Raw genomic sequence first — 14,209 nt, 5'->3', positions numbered from 1 at the left:
CCGGGACCGCGGGACACCGGGAGCCATAACGGCACTCGGTGAGTACCGGGAGGTGGGAGGGGGGCAATCGGAAGCTGGGGGGAGCGGAGGGAAGGCGGGGGGGGAGATGATGACAGCGGCGGCACATCGCCGCTGTCATTCAGTGGCGGGGGGCAGATCGCCCCCGTTAACGGGTGGGGGGGGTCGGATCGCTGTCACCAGCCATGTCCGATGCTACAGCAGCGTCGGACATGGCTCGATTGTAATATTTCATCAATTTTCATTGATGAAATATTACTATCGCACTGATTGGCTGTTAAAAGTGAAACAGCCAATCAGAGTGATCGTAGTCACGTGGGGGGCGAAGCCACGCCCCCTATGCTGAAGAACAAAGCCCCCTGTATCTGCGGGTCGGGTGACCTTTCAGTGACCTAGGTCACCCGACCCGCAGGGGGGCTTTAAAGTCATGACGCCACATAGGCGTCGCTGGTCAGATTTGCACCAGTTTTCATGACGTCTATGTGGCGTCATTGGTCGTGAAGGGGTTAAAGAACAAAATAAAAGAAATATTCTGAATAGTGAGTAGTAATACTGTTGATGTATACGGTATATATATTTTTATATTCTATATTATAGCCAATAATAGGAAAGTATCCACAGGAAGGGGAGGTAACACTTAAATATCATTTTTTGGATAAGAAGCAAACATTTGGAAAAGTGGTAAATTAATTACAAACACCTTTTTGAAGTATTTATTCCAAACATATTACACCTTTTTGTATGTAAAACTGGAGGTGACAAAACAGAAGTATTACATTATAAGAATGCATTCACTCTAGAAATGAGCAGCAGAATGAGATCGTTCTCTCCGAGCAGCCCCCGTTCTACAAGTTAGCTTCGATGATCCCATGCTGACACCAGCTGGGAGTTTCAAGTCAATAAGACAAGTACATTTACATTCTAAGCACGTTCATGGTGTCTGGATGCCAAATATGAGCCAACACTATGTGCCATATTGTCAATCCAATAATGGGATAGCTGTTTGGCTTAATGTTACTTATTGGTACTGGAGCTATGCCAGAATTTTACCGCTTCCAGATGGGTCCTGAGGTAGAAGCAGACGCAAAGTGGTCACAGGCTCAGTCCTGTAAGGGTAAGTAAATTAAATGAAGAAGCAGCGAGCTGCTGTTCAGGCATTAGTTTTCACACTGATATAGCACAGTTACATGGGGCAATTGGAGTGGAACATATGCTACATGTCTGATTCATTAGATTTGGTGAGAAAAACAGAATGGTCTGCTAAAACATAGGGTAATATGTCAGAATAACACATTTCAGGAAGATAAAGTCATGAACAGCACTTTAACTCTGCAGAACGCACTGCAGCAATCTGTAAGAGAAACATACCGTTGGGTCTTAAAAATTATTGTTCTCATCAAGAGAGTAAAAGAAAATACTGAAGAACTTCACAATGAAGTGGAATAAGAAAACCCAAAAAGCAGAACCTTAAGGAATAAAGTAACTATGTCTAAGACTTCCATGTGAAAATGATAGTCTCTCCAAGACGAATGGGCTATAAACAATTCTTGCGTTCAGACTGCTAGAAGGTCAGTGGAGACATTGGTCTTTTGGTCATTCCTCTCCAGCAGGTAAGTTGTCCTCAATCCTTCGGATAAACTTCATTCGAATTTCAGTCACACTGTCGCCTTTCAGGGTGTCTTGAGCAAATTTAACGTCAACTGCCATTTGAACCTGGGAAAGAATTGACATAGATTATGTCATGGCTGCAGGCTACCTGTGAAAGGGATAGTCGTGTCCACAATGTATCAAATGAGACATGCTAACTTTATTCTACTGCATGGGGTAAAATACTTTATAGAATTTTTTTTCTGCTAAATAGGTTGATTTTCACTTCCCTAAGTGACTTCTGCCATGTGAAGATATTCTGGACAACTAAAACTCCATATTATCCTGCAGACATTTGCACAAACTGAAGCTATATTTACTTACATACTGGACTTCGGAAGCTCAAAACTTCCCAAAACGCGCTACAAAAAATCCACGGAAGCAGCTGAAAAGCTTAAGGAGTTTGAATGTTTGCCCACCCAAGATGGTGGAACAAGTTAAGCACTCCAAAAAGCAGATATCACAATTTGAAAACACCACTCATAAATTATGCACGCCCACAGCATTGTGATTGATTGCCGTGACTGGCCCGATGTCATGGCAATCGCCTAGCAAATCCCGAGTAAGCGTACTGCTTATCTGCTCGCTGGGCACGCGCACTAACTCTGCATGTAAAGCCCTAGCTTCATATGTGTACATGCTTCGGAGCGCAGAGTGGAGGGGACACAGTGGCGTGCATGCTCACATCAGATATGAAGCTAGGACTGTACACCCAGAGTCAGTGTGCCTGTCGGGGGAGCGGATGGGTAGGATTTTCTTGGCGGTCAATCACAAAGCTGTGAGAGTGTATAATTTGAACAGAATACTGACTGATCTGTGACTGAAATGACAAAAAGCACCACCCCTATGACTGACAAAAGTACGTAAGCAAATCCCCTAATGATATAAAGGGTTTCTTAATCATAATACTGAAGTTTTCCTTTGAGAAAACATGTTAATGATTCACATTGTATCACTTACAGCACACTGGGTCCAGTTTAACAGCTAAAAACAATGTGACAGGTTCTCTTTAAAGGCTAGAAAAATGGGATTGAGATGAACACCTGAAAGAGCCATTGAGTGCAATGAGGCAAATAAAGTACATAAATATAGTACCAAGTCTGCATCTTAGGTCTCCCTTTTTGTTCAGACAAAATTTCTTAAGACAGACTCAATAGCCCTGAACACTTTTCCATTGTGTCGGATTAATCTACACAGCTGGCGGGAGGGAGACCAAAGATTCATATTTTGTACTCTTTGGGGCTTCTGCAGGAATCACATTTTTCAGGGCCTCAGAAAGAATTATAGAATCGTAGAGTTGGAAGGGACCTCCTGGGCCATCTGGTCCAACCCCCTGCTCAAAGCAGGATTCACTAAGTCATCCCAGTCAGATGTCTGTCCAGTCTCTGTTTGAAGACTTCCATTGAAGGAGAACTCACCACTTCTCGTGGCAGCCTGTTCCACTCATTGATCACTCTGTCAAAAAGTTTTTTCTAATATCTAATCTGTGTCTCCTCCCATTCAGTTTCATCCCATTGCTTCTAGTCTTTCCTTGTGCAAATGAGAATAAAGTTGAGCCTTCTACAATGTGACAGCCCTTTAGATATTTGTAGACAGCTATTAAGTCTCCTCTCAGTCTTCTCTTTTGCAAACTAAACATTCCCAAATCCTGCAACCTTTCCTCATAAGACAGGGTTTGCAGACCGGTCACCATTCTGGTAGCTCTTTTCTGAACTTGCTCCAGTTTGTTGATGTCTTTTTTAAAATGTGGTGCCCAAAACTGGACACAATATTCCAGATGAGGTCTGACCAAAGAGGAGTAGAGGGAAATAATGACTTCACGTGATCTAGACTGTATGCTTCTGTTAATACATCCTAGAATTGCATTTGCCTTTTTTGCTGCTGCATCACACTGTTGACTCATATTCAGTCTGTGATCTATTAGTATACCCAAGTCTTTTTCACATGTGCTGTCACTTAGCCCTATTCCTCCCATTCTGTATATGCTTTTATCATTTTTTATTGCCCAGATGTAGTACTTTGCATTTCTCCCTGTTAAAAACCATTCTGTTTAAAGTATTACCCATTATATTTGGAGTGTGCTCATCTTCTGATCTCTGTGCACCCATACCTACAGCACATATGGGGCGGATGCTGGGAGCAGGTTGATCAATTATGACTAAAAGCCCTAGACAATTATTTATTTATTGCTATAACGTTTGTGCTTGCCATTTGAAGACAGGTATCCGATGGCCTAATAATGGTTTCTTGAAGGCATTAATAATTGCATAGCAGTTTCTGTACATTTCATTATCAGTTTACATATAGAGCAGATTTCTGGTCACTGTATATTGGTATCAGTTGATGGTATTAATGGTAACTACTAATTTGGCAAAATAAAGATATGCACTATTTTAGCAGCAAACGATAGTCTTGGGGGTGGCACATTCAAAAGATACTTCACAGTACAACAACACATATAATAGCTCTAGCCTGTAAAATTACATCTTAAGCAGCACCAAATGACTGCAAGATAGCCTTACCATTTCCAGTGCTCCTCGCAAAACTCCACACAACATATTGGAATAGATCAGGTTGGAATGGTTATCAGGCAGCTCCACAAAGTCCACAAGAGGGTTGTTTTCCAGAATGAGAGAGAACTCATCACCAGCAGGACTCCAGTTTGTGATCGTAGGTGTGATTCCCAGGTACATTTTAAATGCCACCTAAAAGATGCACAAGAAATAAGAATAACTTAAATAAGAGGCTAGTACGTTAGTGACAAATTATTAAAGGGAATCAGTAGGATACCTCCTAAGTTGTCTACACGGGCATGCAGGTCATAGGAAGGTGAATAACACGATACCTAGAAATCTATGATCTGAGGTCTTATTCCAGGGAATGTCATTTTTTTTCTTACATGTAAAGGAGCTGTTTTGGCGTGCTCGGAGATTTAGATTTCGCTGTCTCAGCTACATGATTTGCGACTGCTAGACAGGTTGAATACATGTGTGGAATGCCTGTTTGTTAGGGAATTCCCACATGTATTCAGCCTGTCTACAAGTCGCAAATCATGCAGCTGAGACGCTGAAAACTAAATCTCCGAGCACTCCAAAATACTCAGAGGACACCCGAGCATGCAACGAGTATACTCACTCATCCCTAGTTAATATCTATGGGCGGGACACTGACCTGCATGAGGATCTGCCTCCAGATATAATTATACATGAAAGGGGATGTTATCAGTGTGAGACATGTAACGACTGACACTTTGCTCACATAACTCATACACATCTGAGCAGAGACCAGTAGAGCAGAGCCAACACAGTACAGCAGAGCTAACAGTACCCCATAAGTGAAGTTTATCTCATTGCAAAAACATTTACAGCTGCAGTCCTCTCATAGTGCTTCAGCTTCCATATTACAGGCAGCCAGTGTGGGGTATAGGCAATACAACAAAGCTCACAGCACTGTGAGAGCACAACTGCAAATGTGTTTGTAATGACACAAGGTTCAACTCTGCTATACGGTGTAGGTTATAATCAGGCACTGCAGCAGAGTTGACTGCACTATGAGAGGAAAATGTTTGTGATGAGACAAAGTTCACTTCTGTTGTACTGCATTAACTGTCCTGTGTTTGCTCTCATAACGATGCACACTTATCTCTGATCTCACTGTAGAGCTGCAAGTCATTACTTGTCTCACACTGGTAACCCTCCATTTTATTTAAAACAAGCCCTGGAGGCAGATTCTCAGGGAGATCTGTGTCCGGCCGAAAGATCTTAACAGCTCATTTGCATGAAAGAAAAAGATGGATTTCTCTGGAATAACAAATTGGATCACAGTTCTCAAGGTATCATTTTTTATTCAACTTGCTATGACCTGCATGCACATATAGATGGCTAAGGAGTGATGCTCCTATGTATAGATTCTATTTAAATGTTAGTAGGTTGAAAAAAATTTCAAGTAAATCTAAGGCTATGTTTACATGTCCAGGCATCATCAGTTAGAATGGATCCAGCAGCAATCTGTTAACAAAAATATTGTGCAGATACAACTTTTTTGGTCCTGCTGAAAAAACAAAAACAAAACTGATTTCACCTAGACCCATTTTTTTTACATTAAATTCTATGGAAAATGATCCATATCTCTTTCAGTTTGTAAAGGATCCATTTTTAGGTTACTGGATCAGTTTCAAATGGAGAAAAATGGCTATTTAACCCCTTCATGACCAAGCCTATTTTGACCTTAATGACCTGGCCATTTTTTGCAATTCTGACCAGTGTCCCTTTACGAGGTAATAACTCAGGAACGCTTCAACGCATCCTAGCGATTCTGAGACTGTTTTTCGTGACATATTGGGCTTCATGTTAGTGGTAAATTTAGGTCGATAATTTTTGTGTTTGTGAAAAAAATCAGAAATTTGGAGCGAAAATTTTGAAAATTTCAAATTTTGAATTTTTATTCTGTTAAACCAGAGAGTTATGTGACACAAAATAGTTACTAAATAACATTTCCCACATGTCTACTTTACATCAGCACAATTTTGGAACCAAAATTTTTTTGTTAGGAAATTATAAGAGTTAAAAGTTGACCAGCGATTTCTCATTTTTACAACAAAATTTACAAAACCACTTTTTTAGGGACCACATCACATTTGAAGTCACTTTGAGGGGTCTATATGGAAGAAAATACCCAAAAGTGACACCATTCTAAAAACTGCACCCCTCAAGCTACTCAAAACCACATTCAAGATTATTAACCCTTCAGGTGCTTCACAGGAGTTAAAGCAATGTGGAAGGAAAAAATGGACATTTTAATTTTTCTAACAAAAATGTTCTTTTATCATCAATTTTTCCATTTTCACATGGGCAACAGGATAAAATGGATCCTAAAATTTGTTGGGCAATTTCTCCTGAGTACACTGATACCTCATATGTGGTCATAAACCACTGTTTGGGCACACGACAGGGCTCGGAAGGGAAGGAGCGCCATTAAACTTTTTGAATGGAAAATATGCTGGAATATTTAGCGGGTGCCATGTCGCGTTTGGAGAGTTCCTGTGTGCCTAAACATTGGAGCTCCCCCACAAGTGACCCCATTTTGGAAACTAGACCCCCCCAAGGAACTTATCTAGATGCATAGTGATCACTTTGAACCCCCAGGTGCTTCACAAATTGATCCGTAGAAAAAAAAAAAGAAAAAAAAAAAAAAAGTACTTTTTTTTTTTTCACAACAATTTTCTTTTAGGCCTCTTTCACACATCAGGTTTGCGCCGTCAGGCGCGATCCGCCGCTTTTGACAAAAACCGGATCCGGCGAAATGCAATGCCGGATCCGGTTTCCCCCCCATTGACTTGCATTTGCGCCGGATCGCGCCGGATGGCCATGCGTTTCATCCGGTTTTCGCCGGATCCGGCAATGTGTCTCAATCCGGCGTCTGGAAAAAACGGCTACTGTAACGTTTTTTGTCTCCGGCGAAAAAGCCGGACATGCCGGATCCGGCGTGTCCGGCTTTTTCACACAATGAAAGCCTATGAGCGCCGCAATGCGCCGGATCCGGTGGCCGGATCCGTTTTTTTTGGTCTGAGCATGCTCAGTAGCTCTGCCCACAAGACACATATATAAAAGCATGACAGTGGGACCCTCAGCCACACCCAACATGCCACCCAAGACAGCAACCAGGCGCAGGAGAAGGCAGGAGACCACTGCAGCAGCACCATCAGCACCACCACCACCCCAAATGGAGCAGCATGCTGAACAACAGGAGGGGAGTCCAGCAGCAGATGAGAGATGGTAATTATCAAATCCCCCATTCCTCCAAACTAGGGCCATGGAATATCAAGATATTCATTGGCCCTTTGTTTCTCTTTATTCAACAGCCGCCCAAGAGATGCAGCAGCAGCAACAGTGGCAGCACTGGCAGCAGCAGTAACACCACCCACAGGCATGGAGTGTGGCCAGCAGGAAGACAGCACATCATCTTCTGGGAGCCCACCCTCGCATCGTCAGCGTTTGACGGTAAGTTTTTATTTCCAAAATCCATCATCTCTGTAATATATGTCTATTCATTGCCTTTTATTTCAAAACAGGAATCACAAGATGAAGGAGGAGCTCCCAGAAGAAGGAAGGGGTGGACAGACACCTGGAGTGGGCTCACAATTGGTAAGTTTTTTGCATCAAACGCAGAAACACAACATCACACTACACACAACACATAGAAAACAATGTTCTGCAGACCACACACAGCAAACAAATGCCTACATCCAAAGACATAACATTTTTTGTTTTCTTCTCTAGTTATCCCAATCTGGTGCTCGGCCAAGAGGTCCTCGCAGTGCCTCCCAGGGTCGTCGGCGACAGCAACGCGGCGGTCACCAGCATGTAAGTATAAATATTTTTGCACTTTTTATTTCATTTCTTTTGTGGAGGCTAATTATGTTATTTTTGTCTTTTTCTTTAACAGCCTTCACAGCGTACTCCCGACTCTGACGGTGAGGATGGAGGGATTGATGTGGACCACCTCATCGATCTCGTCAGAGAAAGGGAGCCGCTATGGATTATGGCTGACCGCCGCCATGCTGACCTGATCGTTACCCGACGACTCTGGGAGGAAATCTGTTCGCTCCTTGTGGACCGCTGGGAGGACCTCGATGCTCGGGCCCAGATTAAAGAGCGCAAGTATATACAGTACCGGTTGCTTGATGTAAACCAGTGTTTCCCGAACTCCAGTCCTCGTGGTCCCCACGGATCATGTGTTCAGGATTTCCATTTACTATGGAAATCCTGAAAACATGACCCCTGGGGACCATGAGGACTGGAGTTTGGGAAACACTGATGTTGTATACTAACCACTCCTTTCTCGTTTCAGGGGACAGAATTGTGAAGCGGTGGCGGTCTGTGAGGGATCGTTTCAAGAAGGAGTTCAATAAAGAGATGCGGGCCCCGAGTGGATCTGGAGGACGCAGGAGCAAGTACAAGTACGCACAAGCCCTGTCATTCCTCCGGGAAACAATGGTCACCAGAAGGTAAATATTACACAGCACATGTGAAAAAAAATGTTTCTATGTAACTTTTTTTTTTTCAGCCAGGGCCATACCATGTCACTATTTTAATTGTTTTTTTTCCTCTTTATTCCACAGCACGGTGAGCAGCACTCGGGAGCCTGCACGATTGGACCCTTCTGAGGCGATCCCTGAGGAGACCGGCACCGAGGGACACTTCGACCACCCCGGTACATCTGCACCTTCCCACACATTCGACCCATCTGTCCCATCCACCAGCACAGGAGCATCGTGGCAGCCTACATTACATGAAGCTGCTGGTGAGATCGCTTTCCCTTTACCCCACCCTTCTGCCCCTGCCACCTCTAGTACACCTGCGGGTACTGGGCGGCAGCGGCAGAGGGGTCAGGAAAAGAGTTATGCGCCAGAGTTCTTGCATCTGAATGCATCTTTCCAGAACTGTCAAAGTCTTGTCAGAGCAAATCTCTGCAGGCTTTCAGCAGATCAACTCCAGCATTCTGGAGGTGAAGACACTTCTGCAAACCATGCATTCAGAAGCAAGATCTTCGCCAAACCACACCTTTTTCAGGTCTGTTGTGGAGCGCATGGAAACGCTCTCTCCTACCCAGCAGATGCATGTAATGCATTCATGCCACGGTGCTCTCCAGCACGTTACCTCCCAACCTCCTCCTCCCACCACAGTAGTTCCTCCACCTGCACCCCCTCCAGCCACTTTCCATCCTCCCCCTCCTATTACATACCATCCACCTCCCCAGCACCAGCCACCTCCCCAGCACCAGCCACCTCCCCAGCACCAGCAACCTCCCCAGCACCAGCAACCTCCCCAGTACCAGACATCTCCCCAGTACCAGACATCTCCCCAGTACCAGCAACCTCCCCAGTACCAGACATCTCCCCACTTCCAGCAACCTGCCCCGTACCAAACTCCTTCCCCATACAACTTGCCATCAACATCATCTGCTCCTACAGTCCCTGCCCAACCCTCCACTCCACCGCCCACCACCTCTTCTGCCTCCCACATGTCCACCCATTCTGTAGCTTTTTCCACACCTTCACCTCTAACTGTTCCTTCCCCACCACGATCCCAGTCCTCTCTCCACACTCCCAGTGTCGAAGTGTCCCGCAGCCCCTCCAGCAGTATTTCCACCCCACACTACACAGATTTGTAATGTGTTTTTTAATAAAAATGCCTATTGTTTTTAAAACCTTTATTAAAAAAGTTTTTTGCACATTAAAAACATTTTACAAAAAAAAAAATATTTTAAATAAAAGTTAAATTATCGTTTCACAATGGTTGTCTGTCATTTCTTTCTGCGGCGAACTATGTTTAAAAAAAAGGTTAAATACAGGGTATTTCAAAGGTAAAAAGGTATTCAAAACCAGGTATATAACTGTGGGTACATTTTACCTTTTTGCCACAGTTGTGTTCCTGGTTGTGTTTGAAGCAAAGTATTTCACCTAAAAAGTTGTGTTTATTGTTGGTGATTTCCTAACAATGTACACAACTTTTGTTACAAGGTGAAATACTTTGCATAAAACACAACCAGGTACACACCTGTGGCCTAAAGGTAAAAATAGTAAGACCATGACAAGATAGCCAACTTTGGTTGGCAAAGGTATATACTGTTGGTACAGAAGGTACACAAGTTTGGTTAAGGGCACAAATCTTTCACACTCTGTCATCCTGCCAGTGTACTCTGCCTTGAGGTGACAAAGTATAGTGCAAAATTGTCCCTCATTACTGAAACCATCACAGAACTTCTAGTGGTAATGTCATGGTAATCTTGCAAGGTGGTTTCTTCAGAGGTGTCCTCAATGGAAATGGGTTCCTTGCAGATGATAAAATTGTGGAGTACCACGCAAGCTTTGATCACCTCGTCCACAGTTTCTGTCTTGAGGTTGATCGCAGTCAATAGGACCCGCCATTTGGCTGTCAGAATACCAAAGGTACATTCAACCATTCTTCTTGCTCTTGTGAGGCGGTAATTAAAAATGCGTTTTGTTCTTGACAATCCTCTGCTAGAGTACGGTTACAAAAGGTGTTCTGACAGCTGGACTGCTTCATCCCCTACACAGACAAATGGCATAGGTGGACCAGATGTTTGCGGCAGCGGTCTAGGGGGTGGGAACTGGAAGGTGTTTCCATACAGTTTATGCCCCATGGCAGACAGTTTGAAAATTTGAGAGTCATTGGAGTGGCCATAGGCCCCAATATCAACAGCAATAAATTTGTATTCCGCGTCAGCGATGGCCATGAGGACAATGGAAAAATATTTCTTGTAATTGAAATATTCCGATCCCGATCCGGCTGGCTTTACAATGCGGATATGTTTCCCGTCCGCAGCGCCCAAGCAGTTCGGAAACTGACATATCTGTTGAAACTTTTCTGAAATTTCAATCCACCTCTCTGTTGTGGGCTCTGGTAAAAACTCTTCAGCTAAGGAGTCCCACAGTGCACGGCATGTGTACTTCACTATTCCAGATATGGTGGAAATCCCGAGTCTGTACTGGAAATGCAGTGATGAAAGGGATTCTCCAGTTGCAAGAAATCTGTGGGGAATTAAAAAACAATCAATTAGTTTAAAATCACAGCATTACATACCAAAACTCAGCTATAACACTTGGAGATACAAACTACCACCAACAAGATTGCAGTGAAAGTGTGCTCTGATGCGAGCATATCCAATAAATGTGGCTTACCTTAAAGTCACCATCAGACGCTCTGCGGGTGAAACAGAGAAGCGGCAATAGGTGTCTGCTTTTCTTATGAGGTGTGCAATGCGCTCCACCAAGTAATCAAAATTCTCCATTTTCATCCGAACATATCCAAAAAATTTATCCGGGTTTCTTCTAAGGTCCAAGCAGAGTGTAGAATAGACCCCACGCGTCATTCTCTTGGCTGTGATGGGGTGGATCCACAAACGTCGTCTACGATGCCTGATGCGCTGCTGTCTCGCTCTCTCCTTCTCCAGAACAATCACCCTCAAACGATTCGCCTCCGCTGTAAAATCCGCCAAATTCTTCAAAATATTTCCAATCACAACATCCATCTTCGCCAGTAACTTGCTCTTCTCTCCAACCTGCACTTTCTCCTCTACAACCTGTCAAAGAAGGGCTGTAGGAACACGCTATATATAGTTTATCAGTAGCCAATCCCGTTCGGAAGGCCACAAGGGTCAATTTTAAAAACCGGATCCGGCGTAATCCGTCAAAAAACGGAACAAAAACCGGATTAACCGGATGAGACGGATCCGGTTTTGTCTGTCAAGAACAAGACGGATCCGGCAGAAAAACGGATCCGTCACATCCGGTTTTACGAAATATTTGCCGGATCCGGCGCGACGCCGGATCGCGCCTGACGCCGAAAACCTGATGTGTGAAAGTAGCCTTAGCCTCAGTTTTTTCTTTTTCACATGGGCAACAGGATAAAATGGATCCTAAAATTTGTGGGGCAATTTCTCCTGAGTACACCGATACCTCATATGTGGTCATAAACCACTGTTTGGGTGCATGGCAGGGTCCGGAAGGAAAGGAGCACCATTTGACTTTTTGAAAGGAAAATTAGCTCCAATCGTTATCGGACACCATGTCGCGTTTGGAGAGCCCCTGTGTGCCTAAACAGTGAAACCCACCCCCCCCCCGCAAGTTACCCCATTTTGGAAACTAGACCCCTTAAGGAACTTACCTAGGGAAGCAGCACCATTTGACTTTTTTGGCTGGAATTGGGATCGGACGCCATGCCGCGTTTGGAAAGCCCCTGATGTACCTAAACTGTGGAAACCCCCCACAAGTGACCCCATTTTGGAAACTAGACCCCTAAGAAACTTATCTAGATGTGTAGTGAGCACTTTGAACCTCCAAGTGCTTCACAAAAGTTATAACGCAAAGCAGTGAAAATAAAATAATTTTTTTTCCTCAAAAATGATTTTTTAGCATGATATTTTTTATTTTCACATGGCTAACATGAGAAATTGGACCACAAAAGTTGTTGTCCAGTTTGTCCTGAGTACGCTGGTACCCCATATTTGGGGGGGGACCACTGTTTGGGCGCACGGCAGGGCTAAGAAGGGAAGGAGCGCCATCTGACTTTTTGAAAGGAAAATAAGCTCCAATCGTTAGCGGACACCATGTCATGTTTGGAGAGCCCCTGTGTGCCTAAACTTTGGATCTCCCCCACAAATGACCCCATTTTGGAAACTAGACCCCGTAAGGAACTTATCTAGATGTATAGTGAGCACTTTGAACCCCCAGGTGCTTCACTGAAGTTTATAACGCAGAGACATGAAAATAAAAATATTTTTTTTTCTCAAAATTATTTTTTAGTCCGCAATTTATTTTCACAAGGGTAACAGGATAAATTGGACCCCTAAAGTTGTTGACCAAGTTTGTCCTGCGTACACTGGTACCCCATATGTGGGGGAGGACCACTGTTTGGGCACACGTCGGGGCTTGGAAGGGAAGTAGTGACATTTTGAAATGCAGACTTTGATGGAATGGTCTGCGGTCGTCGTTACGTTTGCAGAGCCCCTGATGTGCCTAAACAGTAGAAACCCCACAAGTGACCCCATTTTGGAAGTTCACAGAAGTTTATAATGCTGAGCAGTGAAAATAAAAAAATCTTTTTTTCCGCAAAAATAATTTTTTAGCCCCCAATTTTTTATTTTCCCAAGGGTAACAGGAGAAATTAGACCCCCAAAGTTGTTGTGCAATTTGTCCTGAGTACTCTGATACCCCATATGTTGGAGTAAACCACTGTCTGGGCACACTACGGGGCTTGGAAGGGAGGGAGCACCGTTTGACTTTTTGAACGCAAAATTGTCTGGAACCCCTCAATTCTAACTCAGTCCAACCCTAACCTCAACACACCCCTAACCACAACCCTAACTCCAACACACCCCTAACCCTAATCCCAACCCTAACTACAAGCCTAACCCTAATTCCAACCCTAACCCTAATTCCACTCTAACCCTAATTCCAATCCTAATGGAAAATAAAAATATTTTCTTTATTTTATGATTTGTGCCTACCTATGGGGGTAATAGAGGGGGGGTTTAATTACTTTTTATTTCATTTTGATCACTGTGAGAGTTTATCACAGTGATCAAAATGAATGAATGGAATCTGCAGCGGCGGGCACACTGCGCATGCACCCGCCATTTTCCAAGATGGCGGCGCCCATGATCCGGGAGCGCGGGACAACGGGAGCGACAGCAGCACTCGGCAGGTATCGGGGGGTGATCTGAAGCTGGGGGGGGAGCGAAGGGAAGGCGGGGGGAGCAGATGATCGCCCCCGCCAGCCGGTGTGTGTGGGGGGGTCAGATAACAGTCTCCAACCATGTCCGATGCTACTGCAACATTGGCCATGGCAGGTTTGTAATATTTCATAAATTTTCATTGATGAAATATTACTATCGCTTTGATTGGCTGTTTCACTTTTAGCAGCCAATCACAGCGATCGTAGCCACGTGGGGGCGAAGCCACACCCCCTGTGGTGAAGTACAAAGCCCCCTGTATCTGCGGGTCGAGTGACCTTTCATTGAA

The 14,209-nt window shown here is 44.1% G+C and overlaps 1 protein-coding gene across 3 annotated transcripts in view; it reads right to left on the bottom strand.

The window, feature by feature from the left end:
• Positions 1-717: 717 nt before the first annotated feature.
• Positions 718-14,209, bottom strand: part of TRAPPC3 (trafficking protein particle complex subunit 3) — a 36,688-nt gene continuing 23,196 nt past the window's right edge. For all 3 annotated transcript variants that reach the window (XM_073562801.1, XM_073562816.1, XM_073562810.1), the window contains exons 4-5: positions 4,188-4,370; positions 718-1,731 (exon numbers count right to left, since the gene is read on the bottom strand). In XM_073562801.1, the coding sequence (XP_073418902.1) occupies positions 1,612-1,731; positions 4,188-4,370 (303 nt within the window). In that variant the 3' untranslated portion in view covers positions 718-1,611. The remainder of the gene's footprint in view (positions 1,732-4,187; positions 4,371-14,209) is intronic.

The sequence above is a fragment of the Dendrobates tinctorius genome, unplaced genomic scaffold (assembly GCF_039654945.1).
Source record: "Dendrobates tinctorius isolate UK_male_01 unplaced genomic scaffold, ASM3965494v1 ptg000015l, whole genome shotgun sequence".
NCBI classification, from domain to species: Eukaryota; Metazoa; Chordata; class Amphibia; order Anura; family Dendrobatidae; genus Dendrobates; species Dendrobates tinctorius.
The sequence above is the reverse complement of the archived record's forward strand: the minus strand, read 5'-3'. Positions and strand labels throughout refer to the sequence as shown.